Here is a 23,437-nt window from a genome sequence, read left to right as displayed (position 1 = left end):
CCCCAGCCTTGCAGTAACTAATATACTATTCTAAACATTATTTGGTTTCTTGTGTGTTGGAAGGCTTCAAGCTGTTCAGGTCTAGCTTTTTCCTTTCAGCCTGTATGAAATTATAAAGAGTTTCCAGCACATTCTGATTCCAAACCACACCATGTTGAGACCTCCTTTGGGTTCTAGCCCTTATTTCGTAAGTCAGAATCTCTTGCTAGGCTCCATAGTGTCCTTCATTAAGCCCACTTAAGTTATGTGATCCCTAAATATCAAAGGTTTCCATTCATCTACATCAAAACTTGCTAAATAAATTATCGAAGATAATAAGAGATGATATTTTGAATCACTTTTGCTTATTTGGTATGACCTGATACATGGTGGGAACTTGATAAATGTTTTTTGAACTTAATCTATCAACAAGAAAATGTAATATAAATAAATGAGAGAAAAATACAGTAGGGGAAAGGATGCAGGAAAAGACAGAGACAGAAGAAATAATGAATGAAAATATAATGAATCATAAGATTTAGAAATAAACTTCATTTAATGCAGAGGTAAAGCCTGGTGATCTGTGGGCTAAATTTACCTACAGATAGGTTTTGGTAGGTCTGCATGGTACAATGTCTGTTTTTCGGCCAACTCTCAAAAAAAGAAAAAAAACATCCAGGAGATTTCATGTTGAAATTGTCAACAACAATAAAAAAAACTCCCCACAACAGGTAACTTTTTAATTTTTTCACCCAAAACACTGGAAATCCAAGTCACACAGGGCCCCGACATTCCCTCAAGTGCAGCTGAGTTGTAGCTCTCAGTGGGATGTATCCTCATACCCATCACAGACCTGAGTCACCTCACTTAAGCGTTTGCCCTGAAACCTGACCAACCTCCCTCATGCCATCACTTCTCTGAGCCCTGTAAGCATGTGAGCTTTTCATCTGATCTCTCCTAGCTCTTTTACCTTACAAGTAAATAATGGGTATCACAGGTCAAATGACACAATTGTAATACCTGAATACTTGTAGCACTTCTAATTCCTGGTTCAATGCCCTCTACTGTATTCAGCAGTCGGCGGGAAGGGAAAGGGAGTAAGCATCAAGGAAACAAAACCTAAAGGGTCAATGCCAAACAGACAATTCCCATTTTCCACCTCCACTGACCCCTGAGTGTCATTACCATGGATGACAGTTCACCTCATATAGCTACGGCAACCCACTGGACATCTTCACATCTCAAAAGTATCACTCTAGTCCCTGTTCTCACTCTCTCTCTGTGGAACACTCAAGAACAGGTCTCAGTTCTACTTAGTCACCCAGATTACTCCCAGAGGCTCCGGCAGGCTGAAGACCTCCTGCTAAAATGTCTTCTTGTACAGAGAGGGTCTCCTCATCACCCTGCTTCCTACTGTCAATGGTTTAAACATGAGAGTCTGAGTTGAAAATAAAAGTACTTTCTGGAAAAAAAAAAGTACTTTCTGGAAAGTTTAAGCTATATGAGATGGAACATTCCTTAATCAACTGTCTTTTTAATCAATGTCACTAGAAATTAAAATGTTATTTTCTCTTCTCTAGTTCATTTTTTATTTAAAAGAAACTACTGATCTAAGTCCAAGAATCTAGAGTTGAGCAAAAGAAAAATTTAACCAACAGAGGATTATAAAAACATTGGATCAAATTTCAATCAATTACTATCCAAGGAGTTTCTGAATGGGAATAAACAAATTATTTTACTTCTAAGTGAAAGCTTTATAGATCTGACATGAAAATGCTTATTGCCACAGTTAACAGAAGCTTTGCAAATTAGTGTCTATATAGAGAGAAAAAAAATCATAAAAGCTGGAAACATTTTCGGGAGGAGAGAAAGATAGTAGCTGCCAGCACTCAGACAATGATTTTCCTGTGCCGTTTCAGTCCTAAAATTAAGCTATCTTGTCAGTAATTGATTTAAACCACGAATCCCAAGACCTGGTTTAAATCTTGACATCTAAAAATGGATATTAAAATCTTTTTTTCCTAAAAGATGCTAGAGACTGGAAGAATTCTTGGCTTTAATGAGCTGTTGCCATTTCATTCAATCAACTAGTGTTTTATTTATAGAATAGCTACCACAGGCAAGGAGCCGTGTGGGGCACATGAAAATGAAGCAGACAAGTCCCTGGAATCGAGCAGGGGGAAGAGAACACGCCTCATGTGACGAGGCAGCAAGCGGGGCCTGGGGTAAGTGTGGTGGCATCGGGCGCTGTTACGGCTCCCTCGATGATGCCTTTGTGCATTCATTCCTGCAACAAGGATGGGGTGCTTCCTCTGTTAGGAACAATTCTAGAAGCAGAGGAACATGGCCCCCACTCTCCGTGAAGTTATGGTCCAAAAGAGGAGAGAGACAATGATCAAAAATAATCACATCTATGCACAGAGGACAGATGCGCAGTTCTGAGGAGGCACTGAAGATGGTGCTCTGGCCTGCTCAAGTAAAAGCCGTTGACCAAGGCAGCTCTGACCCGACTCCTTTGAATAGTTCCCTGCGCAAATGCAAAGGAAATGCCCATGTATGTATGTATGTATGTATGTATGTATGTATGTATATATGTATGAATATCCACAGAAAGGTGCCATGGGCACAGGGTGCAGGGGGAGTACTTGGGACTGAAAGAAAATCAGTGAGCCCAGAGCAGAAATAGTGTGAGTCATGCTAGATGAGGCTAGGGGACAGGCAGGGCCCAGATCACAAAGGGGGCTCTTCAGGTTGTGGGAAGTGTTTTTGGCTTTTATCAGGAAAGCAATGAGAAGATATCTGAGGGGTTCCGAAGTGGGCAGTGAGGTCAGATTGAGTTTTGAAAAAACAAATCACTTTGCCTACTTGATTGAGAACAAATATGTCAGGAAAAGGAGAGCAGAATGATTCAGGAAAGACATGATGTTTAGGTTAGGGTGGTCTTAATAAGCGAGTTTATAGATTTGAAATATTTAGGCAATAAGAGAGCCAAGCACTGGTGATTATTGTTTTAAGAAAGGGGCAGGCCAAAGAGAGTACCAATGAGAGGTCCCTCCTACATGTGTGGCACTGGATGAAAGGTGGTGCCAGTCCCGGATGAAAGGTGGTGCCAGTCTAGGGAACACTAGAAAAGAGCAGGTTTGGAGGGGGAGAGAGATCATGAGAGTGATCATGGATATGTCGGGTCTGAACAGTAGGACACAGCTAAGTGGTTGGGTCTGCAGGTTAGAGGTGAAATGTTTGTGCAGGTTTCATCCATATAGAGGTGGTCACACAGCCACGGGAGTAGGAGAGATTGCAGAGGGAGAAAGTATACAATGAGAAAAGGAGAAGACATGAGGCCAACCCTTGGGAGCTCTGACATTTAGTGGCTGAATCAATAACCATTGGAGAGATAAAGAACCACTTGGGAGGCAGGAGGGAAACCAAATGAGCATGGTACCATGGAAGCGCTGGCTCAGACTGTCTTCTAAGAAGTGACATGGTCAGTGTCAAATGTTGCTGCAAGGTGAACTAAGACGATAGATCTCATGATCCTGGAAAGGGTGTGAAACACCTACTGGATCTGGTGACGCTGGCAAAGGTGTGTGGGGGAGGCTAAAGCACCACTAAAATGAACAGAGTGTGACACGGAAACAATGACATAAACCTCTCACAAACCGGCTCAACCGGGTGTGGGAGCCAGGATGGTAGTGCAGGGGAAAAGGGGAGGAGTCTGCATGGAGGCTGTTTTGGCTTTTATTTCTAATAGGAGACAAGGAAGAGTGTCTGAAAGCCTGCAGAAAGGGTTTCCTAGGGGAACACTGGCTCTGCCAGGCAGGGGGAGGGAAGGAGGAGGGTGATGTCTCCACTGCAACATGAGGGAAGAAGGAAAGCGTGGGAGGAGATGGTTGATATCTAGAACAGAGAGCCCTGTCAAATGTGAAGTCAGTGGGGAGGCTGCCAGCTGAGAAGAGCTGAAAAGATCTGGGATGGGTCAGTGAAGAAAGGAGGAGAGCAGGATGAGGGAAAAAAGGGCTGTGTAGAGAGTCATCTGTGGTGGGAAATCAGTAAAGCATGGGGGGACGGTGATGATGACTTTGGTGTCGCCTTGAAGGGGTGTATTGTCATGTTGCTTGACATCTAATGGAGCTTTAGCAGGATTGTTTAATGGAATGCTGGGGTTTGTTCTGAGAAATGAAAACTGAGCAAGAAGACAAGTAAATCCATTTTCAATTGAGGAGTCTAGGACTAGAATAAGCACACAAAAGTTTCCAATAAAGTTTACTAATCAAACTTGATCTCCTAAGAATGGGCCGAGGTTCTATTCCTAAATTCAACTCTTATTTTCTTTCAAAATAATTTCAGAATATTTCATCCAAACTGATTCCTTAACATTATTTTCCATCTATATAATAAGCAAAAATAAAAAAATAAGATGACCTAAATGCAAATCTGACTTATGTGTAACTGAAGTTCTCTTTCTTGTGACTATAGGCTACATCTAGTATAAAGATATCTCAATACCGGGAATTTTAAGTCATAAAAAAAATGGAAAGTCATAATGTCAAATTTTGGGTGGCAAAGAACAATCAACATCAGAACATACGAGTTATTTTTTTTCCTACCATATTCACAACACTTCTTTTTTCCAGTAGTATTCGAAATAAATTAGCTGTAACCTTGTTATCATGGACACCTTGCTCAAGGCCGCGATTATCATCTTGCATCAGTCTTCGATCCATGATAACTTCAATCTGACCTAACAAACAAACAGACAAACAAACAAACTGGCCAGGGTTATTTAATACCAACATCTAGTAAGGATCTCTTAAGTTTAGGCACGGTCCTGATTTAAGCCAAGGAGACAGATCTGTACAGCAAACAGTACCAAGGGCTTTCTCAAAGCAGCTAGTATAAATGTAAAAAATGGGACTGTGTTTCTTCATTAATGTCTGGTAAAATCTGGTAATGAAATTTAAAAACAAGACAGATCAAAATTTAAGTGAGATCTAAAAAGAATTAATCTGAAGAGAAAATTATGTCCTCTAAAGTTTTTAGTGGCAGCATCTGGAATTTAAAAATGTTTATGAGGTTCGTTAGGAAACATATCACACATGGAGAAACAAGACAAATACAGATGGGTAGAATCTAAGTAGGATTTGAAAGACAATTGGGGCTACTTGGTATCTGGGGATTCTCTGAAGAAACCCCAGGATTTGGAGACATCCACCATGTACCCCGTTCCCTCCCTGGAATTACGTTAGTATCATCAACTATCCTCTCTCCTCCAGCTCAAGAAGAGGTCATATTTGGTTCCTTCATTTCTATGCAATAATTCCACACTTCCTCTAGTTTAAGTTGTAAATAATAGTTAGACTATGAGACTACAAATTTCAAAAACAAAACAAAACAAAACCCAAAAACTAAAAAAAAAAAAAAAAAAAAAAAAAAAAAAAAAAAAAAAAGTCCTATCCAAAAACCACCCAGAACCATAGTCATTTAACTGTCTAGAATTTGCTCCTCAGGCATTGATCATTTCACACCCAAATTAGTACATCAGTCTCTTGGCAATTTCTCTCTTCTCCCTGTCTCCAAATGTTAGCCCTCTTAATATATGACACTCAGTAAATCTGGGCTGTCCTCAAAATTGTTCTTATGTTTGTAGGTACTCAAACGCTAGGGTACTTGAGTGTCTCTAGCAGGGGCACCTGGGCCAGGTGTGACTTTTGAGCCCATTTTTAAATCTTGCCTTAAATTCTCAAAGCTGGGTAAGTAGGGAACTAGACGTGAGGAGTGGAGCAGTCATGGACTAGTTACGTCACTTCCCTTGATAAAGGCGAGCTGAGAAATAAAGCTCCTCTGCCCCTAAACCACATTTATGAATTTTATGTAAAGTTGTCCAATCTATAAATGTACTTAATTTTTAAAAAATTTAAATATAAGCAGTTCAAGACTTCTGGACTCTTCAGCAACAGAAAAATTTGGCAACCCGGGGCCCCTTACCCCAGGGCAACAAGAGTCCGGCACTGAGCAGCAGCTGCCCCATCGTCATACACTGGGAGTGGTGGGCCCCAGCCTGCCAAAGCCCCACCACTCCCTCTGCATCCCTGACACGAGGCCATTATTATCCTTATGATGGCATTCATGGTTTTATGGTATCATCTCAAGATTTTGTGTAACGAAAGCCATGAAGAAAGAGGAACAGTATGCTTTTTCATGGGCGGGGGGGGGTACATACAGAATGTATGCATATGCCTAATAAAAAAAATGGGTTTGTGGCAAAGGGTAAGCCAGGCACCTGCACCCCTTTATTATCTGTCTGGCTCCTTAAGACATTTGTCTTAGCAACTCTTAAGATGTAAGAAAGAAGAGCAATTGACTACATATAAATGACAATGAAAAATATGTATTATGAAGGACATAAGCCTCCCATAGAAGGTTTTATAAAAATTAATCTGTGTTTACGATTTATCTTCTCTTTCCATCTTGTTCTCTCTTTCAGAATCCTTGAAATTGTGTCTGTCACTTCTTTTTTCCCTAGCTGTATGATTTCAGCTCTCGCCTTTCAGGTGGTAGTGCCCTAGAAGGCTGTGATTCAGAAGGACCTAGGTTTGTGGGAACTTAACGCAACTCTGAAATTCTCTAACTTTTCTCCCAGCCACTTCTCTTCTTCTACTTCTGGAGAATTTCCACAGCTATTCCATTATGACAATGGCAGAAGACTGCGCAAACAATGAGCTATCAGGGGAGATAAATTATCTTTAAGAAGCAATGGTTTTGTGGGGTTTTAGGTCCCTCATTCTTCCTCAGAAGACTGAGCAAATAATGTTATTTTATGTTATTCTCACAAAACCAAAATTAACTAATAGTCTGGTTCTCAAAAGAAGGAGGCTAGTGTCTGAAGATGACAATTATTACACATGACCAAGAGAAAAATTATACACTTGGAAATGAAACTTGTAAGAGCCAAAAAGATTCCAAACAATACATACCACTTTTCAAACTTGACACCCCTAAAGACTGAGCAGAGAGTAATGTCAAGCGATGTTTGGCATCCTGGATATAGGCCATTGTAGTCATCGGATAGACGTTTGCTTGAAGAGGTAATTTGCTCATTGTCATTCTTGGCTGAATCTAAAAGATCAAACAGTTCACTTTAAAAAAAAGAAATCAAGTGATATTTACAGATGTACTTTAAAAAATTAGTACTGACTACAGACAGATGACTTTTCTTCCAAAGAGAAAAGAGTATAGCTTCCTTTCTTGTTCAAAGGAAGAGCTAATTTAAGAATTAAAACATTCCTCAAAACAATATAAAAAAAAATGAGGATCTTAGAAAAATTTAAAGTGAGAAAGGTAGAACTTATCCCAGGTTTTTAAAATAGGCATTCCTATTTAAATTCAGAATAAAAATCCTTAACAAAAGTCTTCTAGCTTTCCAATATTTGCATAAAACAAATTATAAAGGTATTAAGTATTCATTTCTCATCTAAATCTAACATACTGCTTTTGTAATGAATGTTAAGCATAATAGCTCTCTATCCCCTTTCAAAAAATATCTTTTATAATTCTTGAATCAGTTTTAATAAATACCACAGATCCCCTCATCGAATTCTCCAACATATTACACTAAAATAATCAAATTCATATTTATATTTAAAGACTCTTCAGTGCTTACTTTTCCTGTTTAGTTTCAATGTAGATAGTTCCATATTTTAATTTTTCTTGGCCTAGTATGTGAATGCATGAAATACATTATTTTATTTTTTGACAGAAAACACACTAAGCTGGCTGGGGTCAAGGAGACTCCCTCAAACCACAGCAGGAAACATCAAACAGAGACTTTGTTATCAGGTATCTTATTCACACCACATAAAAATGACATCTCTCCTATTCAGCTCATGCAAGTTTGACATGACATGACATTCAAGAAGGAAAGAAATACAAAGTTAATGTAATAGTTAACACGTATTGAGTGCTCATTATAACTAGGCAAAGTACTAGGTATTCACAAATACGATCTTTAATCTTTACAACAACCCCACAGTGTGTCCTTCAACTTACTGGTTGTACCGAATAGAGCCCCCCAAATTCATGGCCATCCACAATCTGTGAATGTGATTTTATTTTGAAATAGGATCTCTACAGACATAAGTTATATTGGATTAGGGTGGGCTCTAATCCAAGGACTGGAGTCCTTCTAAGAGGGAAGTCTGGACACAATGGAGACACACAGAGAATACAACAGGGACTCTGTGACAGCAGAGGCAGACAGTGGAGTGATGGCTCTACAAGCCAACAGTGCCCAGAATGGCCTGATGCCTCAAGAAGCTAGAACAGGCAAGGAAGAGTATTTCCCTACAGACTCTGGAGGGAGTGTGGCCCTGAAGACATCTTGATTTTGGACTTCTGCTGTCCAGAACTGTGACAGAATAAATTCTGTTCTAAGCCACCCAGTTTGTGGTAATTGGTATCACAGGCCCAGGAAATTATGAAACTGAAGAAACAATTGTAAAATGTTTAAAAAAAAAAAAAAGATAGTTTCAAAGAATTTTCCATTTCTTCTTTCCAGTCCTAATCCTTCCATTCAAATTAACTTGTACACTCAATGCAAAGGGCATTCACACATTCACACTGTCATGACTATGGGGCTGCTAGCCATGCTCCCTACCTGTGGGTCTAGATTTCTGGTTTTGCCCAAGAACTACTCTTTCCAAGGCTTAAAAAATGGCCTATTTTAGAAGCAGAAATATTTACATTATAAATTTAGACATTTATAAATTTAGAAATAATATTTCCCTATTTATTCAAATGCTTGATCCTTGAAAAGAAAATTCACATTTTTATTCACTTTTACTAAGTTTTTTTTTCATTCATGTATACACCCACACATACAAATAATTGCTTCTGTAAGATTTTAAGAAAAAGAGTTTCTTTTGTACACAAGGAAAATGAATCACCATAAAGTCATGGCTTCATTTGAAAACCAAACAGCTGCGGTAGAATTAACATGTAAATTCAAAGTGTATAATGCAATTTTTATGCTTTGGAAAAGGTTTAAATTTAACCTTTGCAGGAAATTGCACAAGAGAAAATTACCACAATCCCTTCCACTCAACCCAGTTGAAAATCAGACAAAGTAAAAGCATTTGTTGTGAAATTATTTCTATTCATAGCCAGAACTTTCTAAAATGCTAATGTCTCAAAAACATGCTAATGTTTTTAATAGTATTATTTCAAAGCTACGTTGTCACACACATATACTCTGAATACAGAGATTTAGATAACAATCAAAAGAGCCCTATTAAATTAGAATGCTGACAATCTGGAAAAATTTTGAGTCAATTTTCTCATTACCATTTCAAACTATTTTGTGAACATTTTGATTAAATATATACCTACCCACATTTCTAAATAGATACATGTTTGTATTTCTTTGTCTAAGTCTATGTACACATATGTGTGTGCATAAAGGTAAACACCCTTACATTATTGATAAAAAGAGGGGAAGAGTTTCCCTGAAATTTAAAAGAGCCCATTATTACATTAACATTTAAAAGTATATATGTAATAAATTAAATATGCACAGACCGTTTCCTTATGAGGGGAAAATATATACTCCATCAGTCCCTAATTATGTTTCCTTTCTATGAGACAAATTCAGATATATTTTGGTATCAAGTCATGTAACATGCAAATGGTCACCAAATCTGCCTTTGAAAAAAATACATCTGTAAATCAGATGTTCTACAAACCAATCTCTCAAATATTTGTTCTAACTTCGGAAATCTGGTTGAATATAGAACCTATAAGTACCTGTTAAAATTCAGTTTTCCTTTAGAAATAATTTGTAAACTTAAGCAAATTTTTTGAAGGATGTGAAATTAACTGACCCATTTCCATACATAAAACTTGCACACTAACACCACTATTACTTAGACATTTTAAAGGAAGATTACCTGGTATCCATTCAGGTCAGTATAAAATCTGTTTTGACTGTTTATGCTAGAAGAAATTCTCATTGCAATCTCACGGTTATGTTCTTTTCGGATGTCCACGATATTGGACACTTCCACAGACTGTCCGTCTATTCCTAAATTTAAAAGAATACATACGTTAATAGAAATTTATTGCTCCACTTTTCTTAAATATACTGTACGGAACTAACAAAGTGACATACATTTTTCCCATTTTCTACTCCTATCTTCACCATTTTTCATGCTAACTGTGCCACTGTTCACCTTTTTCCTTCTTTTTTCTTTCTTTTTTTTTTTTTCTAAACTGTCAGATGGTAGAAAATGCTTACTCCAGGGCACATATAACTCAACAGAAGGATGAAGAGGTTAGGATGAAATAAATGCAGATGAAATATAACATGCAAATGATTCTCCAATGAGTTTCAGAGGGAAAAGAGGACATCGAATGAGAAAAGGTCGTTAAAATGCGTTAAGAGGCCACCTGTCCTGCCACTATCCTTCCCCGACAGAGCCACAGGGGCCTACTTCTTCACCACTCACCTTCTGCACTGGAAATCCAAAGCAGTGAAATTTACACCCTGTTGGTTCAAGAGACAGTCTATTATTGCCCATGATCTATAATCTAGGAAAAGAGACACGAGGTCCAATGAGATGATTTATGGCTGAAGTGGGTATTATCATATTAGTATTTGTGGAGTATAATCTGGAGAACTCCCCAGAAGTTAAATCAATTTTAATTGAGTTTGTTATCTCTTAGGACCCCTTGTTATGGAGTGATTCATTTTGCCCTTTGCTGGATAAAGCAGAGGACAGCTTGAAGAAGACCCAGATGTATTAAGCATTTATTTTTTTGGATAAGCCTAAACTGTTCACTAATTTCTATCTGTCACGCCACCCTAACTCTATCTTCTGGTCCTCAGTGAAGACTTGGGTCTATTTCAGAGATGGAGAGGGGAGTTAGGAAGAAATCCAACACTCCTAATACAGATTGAGTGTGTAGAAGATATATTGGATCTTCTAAGAAAGAGCATTCAGGAAAACGAGCAGTCAAAAGAAGAAAGACTGGCTCTATCCTATTTCATATGGCAGAAGGTTTTTAAGGTTCTAAGAGCCCTGGACATGTACTGGCCGTTGTTAGTCGTTACCCAGCATGCCTCACACACAATCTGTCACAGTGTGCTATTAACCAGCACACTCTAGAGGGCTATGTAAAGAGAAATGGGGAGTGGGGGAAGGGAGTAAGGAGAACTTTTTCTGGGAGCCAAGAAGAATCCCCAGGGCTTAGAGAAGGTAAAAGCAAAGAGTTAAGGAAAGGAAGTTTGAATCTGTGGGACTTGTGGAAAATCATGAAAATGCAGCTAGCCGAGGCACTATAGGTTTATGTGAGAAGTACACCAGAAATTGTAAAACATAAAGAGTAATATACTGACAATGCTAAATGGGCAAAAGCCTCCACCAATAGAATTTTCAAAATTCACATGAAGTTCTCTTCTGGGAGATGTTACGCTTCCAACTTGACAACCTCCGTCAGAAATGACTTGTTTCTTACTATGTTCACAAAGCTGAGATGAGCAGTGTGACCTCATGTGTGTGGGAAGATGGCACCATTATTCCCTTCCACTTTATGGCCAGTTTGAACCACTAACTTCTGTCCAGTTAAATATACATATAACTTTTTTTTATGACAATTACCAGATAGCTGACCCAAAGAGCTTCACTACAACCGGGAAGTTAAAAGAAAAGAAAAAAAAAAAGTGACATCTACTGATGCTCGAACAATGGTATCTTCTTTGGTTAGGAAATGTATTACTTTCAATGCAAAGTATCCTTTCAGTAGGTTGATGTCAATCTCAGTATTTTTCAAAACCAATGAAATGTATATGGAATTTTAACGGACAAGCTTCTATAAATGAACCAAAGATGCCAAAAACACAAAATGTAGCACTAGGGATATAGTCCCCTCTGGAGCAGTCAGGAGAACACCTCATCTGCTGGAAGCATTCATAGGGTTTTGAGCACCATGTACATTTTCTCCTCTCTAGACTGGATATTCTCTCAGGGGTCAACACAATACATGAAATAAAGTCTTAACAAAGGAGAGTGTTGTTAATTTCAAGTCATGTATCTCTAGAAAACATTTACCAAAAAACACGCTTCAAGAAAAAATAGGTAATTTCACATTACCTCCGGCAATAATAAATGATTTCTGTTGAGAAAATCATCCTTCTTGAGCTCAGTATTATGCTCAGATCCTGTTGTGGCTACAAATGTTTACATCTCCTTTAAAAGGAGACTGGAGGGGCGCCTGGGTGGCTCAATGGGTTAAGCCTCTGCCTTCAGCTCAGGTCATGATCACAGGGTCCTGGAATCCAGCCAAGCATCAGGCTCTCTGCTCAGCAGGGAGCCTGCTTCCCTTCCTCTTTCTCTGCCTGCCTCTCTGCCTACTTGTGATCTCTCTCTCTCCCTGTCAAATAAATAAATAAAATCTTAGAAAATAAATAAATAAAAGGAACCTCGGTGTCCATTCACAATTCAGTGAGACATTAATTTAAATTCTGTGCCAGGACAGGCTTTTAACGTAAGATCAAACTTAATACACTTATTATGAATAAACCAAACAAATCTTGTAATGGTAATCAAAGCAAGGAGATATCCCTGAGTTAGGAAAGGGAATTTATTACTTTTTAAAGAAGAATCTATGTGAGGGAGATGAAGGATTGCTACCTTTTCCTACTCTAGGTCAAGAATTCCTTAAGGTGTGCCATTCCCAAAGAAGTTCATGGCATTGAGGGGACAACTCCCTGGAAAGCATGGGTATGAACCCAGTGGTCTCAGTGGTCTGCAGAATCTTTGCAGTTATGTGGCAGCAAAAGGTCCTTTTACCAAAGTGGTTCCCCCTGGGCATGGACGGCCAGGGATTTCTAAGCCCCTCTGGTTTTTCTTCAGTCCTGGGACAGAAAACAGCTCCTACCTAACAAGAGTAGTCCATAGTCCAAAGACGTGAGGTATGTCATTGATAAAGAAAGAGAAGTAAGTGCTCTCTTGCTGCTAACGCTTCACACTCTGTCCCGGGAAAGAGAGAATGGAGACTATTTATCTTTATTAGCAGAGGAAATGCAAGATAAAAATGGAGCAAGTCCATAGGTGGAAAGCCATCATAGAGAATGGAAAGAGTCTTGCAGAACCCACTTTTTTCTTCCTCCCTAGAGCCTGTTAGCTTCTTACAGATTGTCTTACACAACATCTCTGCATTCCAGTTTTTAACAACATTTTGGGAATGCAGCAGGTGCTGAATCACCATTAAAAAGAATTCGTGAAGAGGTGAGAGGCTGTCCTTCACGATGCCCAAGTCAGCTGACATGGGAGGAAAGCAAACCAGGCCACGGACAGAGTTTAAACAAATAGAAAGATAACAGAATAAGTACTTTAATTTTGAGCAAACATATGCAAGCTAGAGTGAAAGCTCCTCAAGCACTGAGACCATGTCTTATTTATCTTTATGCTCCCAGCACATAATATGGGCAGATAGTAGTGTTTGCTGAGTGACGGGCAGCAGCTACATGGAGTAATAAGCCAAAAATTACCGAGTCCTTGCTATGTACCATATGCTTGCCATATGCTTTACGTACAGTAACTACAGTAATTCACTCAATCCTAACCGTAAGCCTAGGAGGACATTCCTTGCCCCAGATCACAAGGCTGGCAGAACCAGCACTAAGCCCCTCAGCCATCATGCCTCACTAGCAAACCGAACACTAGAGAATGTTGAAGTTACTTTGGGACCAGGATCGGAGGAGCTTTGCAGTGACTCTAAGTAGAAAGGAGACCTCCATGTTATTTTTTAAGAAAGGAAGAGGGTACTGATCTGGGATCTGATATGCTGCAAGTGCTACTTAGCAGAGCCAAATAAATTATGAAGAAAATGACAATAGAATAAAAATAAAAATAATAAAAAATAATTACAGGACAGGCTTGCTAGAATACAAAACTTCTTTAAAACAATACAAAATCTTTGGGGCCCCTGGGTGGTTCAGTGGGTTAAGCCTCTGCCTTCGGCTCAGGATATGATCTCAGGGTCCTGGGATGGAGCTCTGCATCAGGCTCTCTGCTCAGCAGGGAGCCTGCTCCCCACCCGCCCCCCGCCCCACCTGCCTCTCTGCCTACTTGTGATTTCTCTCTCTGTCAAATAAATAAAAACTGAAAACACCCCACTATTACCAAAAAAAAAAAACCTTTTTTTTTTTTTTAAGTTAACAGCAAATGACTTTTATGGACAAATTACATGGATAGTGCCAGAGCCTCAGGTTCTATAACCTGATGTTATGAGAACAAAATATCCTGGAAAAAAAAAATTGTCACAGTCACTTTAAAGCCAATAAAGTAATATATATTAATTAAAGACACTATGATCTCACTTGTCTACATAAGATGAACACTAATCACAAGCACAAGCATAGTCACTGTGCAGTGCTGCCAAGGGTAGAAACATGGAAAATAGGCTAGATGTCCACCAACAGGCAAATAAATGCTCTGTAGCAAATGAATGAGATAGCTCTCTGCCCAGGGCCATGAAAGATATCTGATGCAAGAAGGGAATGCAGCATTTGTACAGTGTGATGAACTTCACGCTAAAACCAAACACAGGTGTGCACTGCAAGTGTGTGTGTGTGTGTGTGTGTGTGTGTGTGGGAGAGAGAGAGAGAGAGAGAGAACGAGAACGCAAGTGATCGAGTGTGCACACAGGTATCTGATTACCTCTCTAGAGTAGTGGATAGGGGCAATGACAGATTCTAGAGGGATTTTACATTATATACATATACTATAATGTGTGACATTTTTTCAAAAGAGTATACGTGGATATTATTTGTGTACATAAAAATTATTTTAAGTATTTTTAAAAGAAGATTATTTTTTAGGAAGGTAGGGAAAAAGATGAAACTGAGTAGGCAAAGGGTCAGGGAGGGAGGCTTCACCTTTTGATTTTGTTGCTTAGCACCAGTCTAATGAAACTGAGAAGGATACCCTTTCTTGTGTGGAAAGAAAAACTGGAAGGTATCTCTGACACATCCTTTGTGTGTGAAAGAAGAGGTAGATGGAAATGTTCAGGGACGGTGTAGCTGAGGAATGCAGATGGAAAGCCTGGGGCCATGGCTCCAGGAAGCTTCTGGTGGCTTTCAGAGAACTGTAGGCCTCATTTTCTTGCACAGTTTCCTTTTTTCATCATCAGATCATTTTAACACCTATCTGGGCAGCAGAAGTCAACCCTGACCTGCAGAATCTCAGAGTTGGCCCAATTTTCTCCACCAACCCAATCACCTTATTCTAGCAATTTTGAAATGCAAAGAGAACCTTTCCAAGGAGTATACCAGACACCGCTCACCAAATTCAAATGGTTATCAGAGTGAGAGGCAGCAGCTTGGGAGAAAGAGCAAACAAAAGAGAGCCTGACCCACAACTGGCAAGTTTTCCATATCTTATTAGTGCCGCTCAATGTATGATTAGGACAAGTCCTTACATCAATGTGCCCTAACTGCAACTGGGCCACACCCACCTAGGAAACTGAAAAGTGAAGGTGAGAACCTAAAAGAGGTGTTTAACTGAATTTGAAATAGATATGAAATCATATAAAATCAAACCTCAAAAAACCCATCTAAGATTCAAAGCAAGGTTTTCAGTGAGTGTCCTTAAAAATGTAGGTTCTTGGGCAAAAATGCAAGCTTATTATCTAATTGTTGCCCTCATTCCCTTTTCTTGAATCTATGTCTAAGCAGAGGGGGTGCCTGAGCCATCGCTTCACTGCAGAAGTAGGACAATGGTAACAATAACAATAGGGACAATAAAAGCTGTCATGAAAAACCACGGCTTATAAGTCTAAATATTGCCCCTACAATTTGGGGAGTATTTTGTTCTGTATTTAAATCATCAAAAACACAAAAAGTAATTTTCACATTATGTATTTACTTTCGTGACAGTGCTTTTGTGAACTTATCCAACTTAACCAGGAGTTGACACGTAGAATTATTAACTAATTACACACTGCTTCATTCAACACATAAACTTTAAGGATAATTCTTGCAACAATGATAAATTTAGTAGGCCATTATGGAGATGATGTTTCTAAAAAAGCAAATATTATCATTTTTTTTAAAAGATTTTATTTATTTATTTGACAGGCAGAGATCACAAGTAGGCAGAGAGGCAGGCAGAGCGAGAGAGGAGGAAGCAGGCTCCCTGCTAAGCAGAGAGCCCGATGCAGGGCTTGATCCCAAGACCCGGGATCATGACCTGAGCCAAAGGCAGAGGCTTTAACCCACTGAGCCACCAAGGCGCCCCAAATATTATCATTTTTAAAAACTGTACTCACATCTGAAAGTACCAAGAATAAAAATGGTAATAACTCCCACATTTGGATGACCTTTTTCTCCATGTTGACTTACTCAACATGCCTATCCATTGTAAGATCTAATTTATCCTCTGAGGTACTTGCTGATTTCCAGGTCTGTAAATGTTCACATTGATTATTTTTCCACAAGTGAAAATTTTAACATCTGCTTTCATGAATATAAATTTGAGTAAATTTCATTCCAAGTCTTGAATTTAAGAAAATGATGATGTACCACTTTGTTTCATTTCTAAGGCACTAGATAAATAACTACTATGACTTAGGGATGAACTTATTACGAGCGAGGCACTAGTGTACAAAATTTTAGGCTTTTCATTTCGGTAATTCTTACAATGACACAAAAGTACATGCATAATAGGAAAGTTAGAGCATTTGATTCCATGGATTGAAAATTTTGATTAAAGATGATACCAATTAACCACAATATACTTGAAGACCTAATAATAGAAAAAAAATACACAATAACTCTGGAAGCTATCTTTTTTTTTGGTCCTATTAAGTATTGATTTTAAGAAACAACAGGTATTTTGGAAGCTCTGTCTTCATGGGAATACAACATCTACATCAGTAACTTTTTTTAAATTAACATATAATGTATTTATTTGTTTCAGGGGTATGGGTCTGTGAATCATCAGGCTTACACAATTCACAGCATTCACCATAGGAAATACCCTCCCCAGTGTCCATCACCCAGCTATCCTATCCCTACTCTCCCAACCCTCAGCAACCCTCAGTTTGTTTCCTGAGATTAAGATTCTCTTATGGTTTGTTTCCCTCTGTGGTCCCACCTTGTTTCATTTCTTCCCTCCCTACATCCCATGAACCCCCGCCCTGCCTCTCAAATTCCTCATATCAGAGAGATCATATGATAATTGTCTTTCTCTGATTGACTTGTTTCACTTAGCATAATACCCTCTAATTCCATCCATGCCATTGCAAATGGCAAGATTTGGGGTTTTTTTTTTTTGAAGGCTGCATAGTATTCCAACAGACAAGGTCTAACGAAAGCATTTCCATGGGAAGAGAATAAAACAGCTCACAACACTGAAGCTTTTCTGTTCCCTTCTGTTCCCTTCCAAGCAGGGGCTGGTCCAGGACAAGTGAGAGAAGAATATGGAATAATCACAATGGTCTGTTTGTATACCCTTCAGACTGACAGTCACTCTGAACTTGCCTACTTCCTGCTCTCTTGAACACGTTCCTTTCCAAGGTAGCTTCATGCAGGAAGCCTGGATTCTGTGTACTCTTACTTCTCAAGTTGATCTTGCCATGGAGGCAAGCAGTTCTTCCTTGTTTTTTCTTTCTTTTTTTTTTTAAACCACACTTTTACCATTACTTCTCTCAACTTACCAAAATAGAAGCAGTAGGATACCTCTCACTCATCCTAACTCAGTGGATGCTAAACAGAGACAATTTGCAGTACTGGTGTTTGACTGAATTTTAATGGCTGGGTATCAAATATTTTTCCAAAACATGTGATTTTCTTTTGTTTGCTTTCAACAAAATTGAAGGTGTATCTAATCAATTTGTCAGGCAGTAAAGCATTAAAAATAACTGACTGAAATTCATGTTTGACAATAGACAATTCTGTGATTTATGGAATATAACTCACAAGGAGTTCAAGGGACTGAATGACATTTTTTTTTAAGAGATTTTATTTATTTGCCAGAGAGAGAGAGAGTACACACAAACAGGCAGGGAGGCAGGCAGAGGCAACGAGAGAAGCAGGCTCCCTGCCGAGCAAGGAGCCCGAGGCAGGACAAGATCCCAGGACCCTGGGACCATGACCCGAGCTGAAGTTAGTGGCTTAACCTACTGAGCCACCCAGGCGTCCCTGAATGACATTCTTATAATAGAACTCCTTCCATTCCCACCTACTTATTTATGGTAACATTTTTTTTTTGCCTTACCTTTATAAAAACAAAAATTAAGAAGAAAATCGATGCTGAAACCTATCTCACTCTAGCATTAAGTATAATTCACCACCAAAGGATATATGAACATATGTGGAATATAAAAGGTACATATGATTCATCCACTGAGAGAAAGGTTTTCATTCAAGCTCATGAAATAAATGACCAAAGTGGTAATACACTGGGATTGTTCTGATCAACTGTATACTATTAATAATTTTTATAACTCAATCCAGAAAAAATTTAACTTACTTTTAGGATGACAGAATTTTTGAACTTAAATTAATACACACATACATATATGTTCCATAAGAATAATGAAAGGTTGATCAATATCCTCAAGCATAAAAATAGTATATTAAGATAAAACTCTGTGGGAAGCGGAATGGAAATATGAGTTCAAGGATAAAATAAAGATGTGAAATTTGACTGTTAAAGGTCTTATTCAGGCCTTTTTAAAAATGCATGATTTCAAAATCAAATTGCTACTCACTGGATATGCTTATTTTATTATTATTTTTTTAAAGATTTTATTTATTTATTTGACAGAGAGATCACAAGCAGGCAGAGAGGCAGGCAGAGAGAGAGGAGGAAGCAGGCTCCCTGCTGAGTAGATAGCCCAATGCGGGACTTGATCCCAGGACCCTGAGATCATAACCTGAGCCGAAGGCAGTGGCTTAACCCACTGAGCCACCCAGGCGCCCTGGATATGCTTATTTTAAAATGTCCGTATTTATTATACTCCAGAAAAAACATCTTTTGCAATTTTTTAAATGTATAAAAACTAGATGTCAACTTAAATATATGTAATAGTTTTCCAAATCCTTATAGGAACAAAGGAGTTTGATAAAAAAAAAAAAACCCACTTCACGCTTTGTAATGTTCTTTCCCTCCTTTCTGCCTATATAAATGACATTTCTCTAAGACACAGCATCTCAACAGCCCACTTCCTTTATCAAATCTTCCCCAACACTCCCAAACCTCAATGGCTACTCTCTTTTCTAACACTTATGTCTAATTCATCTGGCCCACATCCTCTTTTTTTTGTTTTTTTTTTTTTTTAAGTAGACTCCCCACCCAGTGTGGGGCTTGAACTCACAAGCCCTAAGATCCAGACCTGAGCTGAAATCAAGAGTCAGACGCCTAACAGACAGAGCCACCCAGGTGCCCAAAGCCTACACATCCTCTTAAGGAGAAACAACACGTAATATGTGCCAGGCTTTATGTACGTTAATTCAGTTAATCCTACAACACTTCCATGAGGTAGACTCTTTTATTGTCACCTTTTTCAGGATGACAAAACCAAGGACAAAGAGGTAATAACTTGTGCAAGATCAAGCAGCTAGATGGTAAGCAGCGGAGCTAGGACAGGAGCTGGAAATGACATGCAGGTGCGTTGACTCTGGAGTCTGAGCTCTTAACCATCATACTTCCCCTATATTTCCCATCCCTACGCCCTTCATCTGAGTTTACTATGACACTTATTTGTGGGGGATGATGTTTCCCTGCTAGGAAGCTATGCCTTCAAGATAGCAGCTGATGTCAAAGAGCTCCCAAGATAACCTCTGAGCTCTGAATTTGTGTAACCAGCATGTGCTTATAGTCCCTCAAAATAACCTTCCCTTTCATGCCTGTTGGGAATAATCAGATTCGACGCATAGCTCCTTATTCAATTTTTAAAAGTTCCAATTAAAAGGGAAAAAAATCCTTAGCAGTCAATTACATATTATGGTATTCCAAAAATGTTTTAATTACCTAAGTCTGCCTAGCCATAACTTACTTAATGCTTTTACTCTTAAACTAAATATGGAATGCAGTCCTGGTGGCGGGGGGGATGAGAGATTGATTGCAAACCATTTTAATATCCTCATGAATCTTTTTATGGAAATAAAAACAACTTTAGAGAAGCTCTGAGACCTTGTTTACAAGTAGGAGGACTCTAGGGATGGAAGGCCCAGATTCAAGCATCCTTAGAAGATGGAATTTAGGAGCAAGGAGTTAAGCACAACAGAGACTTTATGTGACACTAAGTTTTGTGAAGACTCCTTAATGGTTACACCTAATTGGCCATCTAGTCTTTCTACCATTTAAGAAACTGAGCCCATAAGAAATTTAAGGACAAACTCAAGGTCACTCTGGTTGGCTTCAAGGTGCAACTAAGGATTCAAATCTATAATTCCCAATGTAATTCTCTTATGTATTTAACCAGATGAAGTTCATTTTGACTCTCTAAAAGTCAAGGGTCATGTTATGAATCCAATCATATTACCTATTCAAAACAGAGAAAAACTAAGCGACCTCTTTTTGAATGCTAACTGTGCCCACTCAAGGAAATTATTCAGTCATAGCCGCCAAAGGAAAGTCTTTTCTTCCATACTTTTTGATGGCAGTTCATTACATTTTACCTCCAGGCTACTTGCTTTCTTTTAGCAAGATCATTACATTTAGTACTTTCATAATATGTCGGCAGAAAATAGGCCAAAAGTATTGCATTTAGGTATTTCTCCTAAGGGCTGAAACATGGTTTACACACGTACTCATTCACTCACAAACACCCGCCTAGGAGAACGTGGTCCCGGGGAAAAAAAGCTTGAAGGTATGTATTATAACTGATCTGGAACCTGAACCTTGTGCTGGTGAAAATGGACATGACACATTGGTAACCCCTAGCAACTAATTCTTCAAAGTAGCTGCTGATGTCAGAAAACTAGGGCACCAAAGTCTAATAATTACCACTCCAAAGACAAATGAAGCCACAGCTAGGAAATGTCACCTACTGATCATGATGTCACTGCAAGTTATGCACTTACTTGATGGCACAGAAACAAATATAACATAAGGGGATACATGGGCTTCTGCCTATATCACATTCTATCTTCCAAACCAAGATTAACAAAAAAAGCTAACGTAGCCAAAGCAGCCTTAGTAACATGTAAAGCTTCAACTTAATAAAAGATGATTATAGTACGAGAAAACTAATCCTCACTTCTCCCACCATTTCCTCCAGAAAAATGTTATTTTCTATAAATGAAATATAATCTTTGAAAAAAAAATAGTTTCAAAAGGGCATTTCATTAAATTATGGGTGCTACAAAATGGATTTCTTATTTAACCTGATGGAAGGCAAAACATTGTGTTGCATTAGAAATCTCTCAAATCCCTCTGATCTTGTAGAGCTTTTAAAGCTAGTGAGCACAAGATTTCCTCTAATTTAATATTTCTAGAAACCTTTGAATGTAATGTCTGAACAATAATCAAAAGAAACACAGAGTGTTTTTTAATAGCTTAAATGATGTTAAGAGAGGGCTCTAAACAGCAACTCCTACCATTTTCAGAACCTGGAGAGAATGCAAATAAGACACTGAAACTTAAATATAAAACACCAAGGAGGGGAAAAAAAAAACAAAGTTGGTTGAACCCATACCTCCCAACTCAGTTTGTTGCAAAATCCATGATGATCACACAGTTTTTATAATCTGGGAAGTGCTATTTGAGTTCTGTTCTTGATTTTGTTTTCTCTCAAAGCTTAATTTGGGCCAAAGGTTACTTTGGGGAGAAAATGGTCAAAGAGTAACTAAAACAGAGATTGAGGAATTTAAGGATACTTTATCAGGTTCACATTACTTTAGTTTTTTTAAAAGAGTATTTCAAGTGAACTGATTTTGAAACACTTAAGGCAGACTCTCAGTAAAGACAAATAATCCATAATATCACAAATCTTCCTGTTTCTTTATCCTTGTTGCTGAGAGGTAATAAAATCTTTTGTTTAATTAATGGTTTAGTAACCCAATACAATGATAGTATCTAATCATAAAATATTAATAGTTTCTCTCCCCCAAGCCCCAATTTTTTCTGACTCATAAATATGGTACTAACAACAAACATGCTCTATTCTTTAATACTCATCCAGTAACTGCATCTGGTCAGCTTAAAGGGGGCAAAATTAGCATACATCCAAAGACAGTTTAGTAAATTAAATTCAAAAGTAGGTATTTGTGTTCTTTTAAGAAATATTAAATACAAGCCAATCTACAAAAGCATGTAAGTTGGCTGATGTTTTCTTTAACACCTAAAAGGGAAAGCTACATCCTGTTCATGGATTTTGATCAATCACCCAGATGCCTGGTTTACATGAGGCCCAAGTTTAAAACACCGAAGAGCTTTCAAGTATGTCAAGTGCGGCTGCTTTGGTGCGGCATAAACAGACCCCGTTCAGGCACTTTGAACTTGTCGACATCCAAACACCCTGAAGACCTCACATCTCTTCCTTAGGTTTCGATCAGTGAATTAAAACCCCAATGAGCCAGGATCCAGACAACCTGAGCCTTCATGCAACGGTGTGTGAAAGAAAATGACAGATGGAGGGAGGTCAAGAAGGCCACTGAGAAAAAGGCTCTCTCTCCGAAACAGGCCTTATTTTTCCCAAGAGGGAGACCTATTGAAAGGGGTTCAGATACAAACACAGAAGGATGTATAGTCTGGATGAAAGCCTTTCAGGTGAACTGGTATCTCCCATCTCCTACTGAGAGCCTTCATGTTGGGGAAAAAAAACAAAACAAAACAAAAAAAAACCCACCAAAAAATATAAACGCTCTGGGCTTGAGAGTGCAAAAAGAAAAATTGCTATGTCACTTCGAATAGTTATATACACTGGTTTCAGGTTCAATCCAGGCAAGAACAGTAAAACTCATCTGGAGAAGCACTCTGAGTTAACTTCACATTATACGTCGTTTCCCACCAACTTCTGAAGCTTTCTGCTTTCAAACTACAAAAATCTAATACAAATGCTTCACCCTGTTTATTCTACCCACTATGACATCTATAGGCAATCTGGGGTTTGTACTCTTACTTTGTTATTATTACTTTTGTTATGCTAATACTCTAAGCACCCCAGTTGTGAACAACTTCTGTTTCTTAACTCACTAATCCCCTGGCATGGGCATGGTCACCTTGGAGGGCTGGGAGTCAGTTAAATCTTGGTGGTTCCTGATTACGTTAAGGGGATACTAGTCAGCCACTGGGCATTTTGGACTACTCAGTAGGGGAGAAGGAGAGAGGAGAAAATAAAGGCATGTAGGGTCTGGTAAGTATGTGTTTTCTGGGATGAGGCAAGTCAGCCAGAGTCTATTAATTTCCAAATCAACCACTGGGATATGACAGCAAACTAAGCTTATAGTCACAGC

The 23,437-nt window shown here is 38.6% G+C and overlaps 1 protein-coding gene across 1 annotated transcript in view; it reads right to left on the bottom strand.

The window, feature by feature from the left end:
- MAN2A1 (mannosidase alpha class 2A member 1) overlaps positions 1–23,437 on the bottom strand; it is a 170,080-nt gene that overhangs the window by 17,841 nt on the left and 128,802 nt on the right. Inside the window, exons 17-19 of the mRNA XM_047729525.1 lie at positions 9,921–10,054; positions 6,954–7,095; positions 4,587–4,720 (exon numbers count right to left, since the gene is read on the bottom strand). Of these exons, the coding sequence (XP_047585481.1) occupies positions 4,587–4,720; positions 6,954–7,095; positions 9,921–10,054 (410 nt within the window). The remainder of the gene's footprint in view (positions 1–4,586; positions 4,721–6,953; positions 7,096–9,920; positions 10,055–23,437) is intronic.

Source organism: Lutra lutra, chromosome 5, assembly GCF_902655055.1.
Source record: "Lutra lutra chromosome 5, mLutLut1.2, whole genome shotgun sequence".
Classification (NCBI taxonomy): domain Eukaryota; kingdom Metazoa; phylum Chordata; class Mammalia; order Carnivora; family Mustelidae; genus Lutra; species Lutra lutra.
This window is presented reverse-complemented; position numbering and strand designations above follow the sequence as displayed.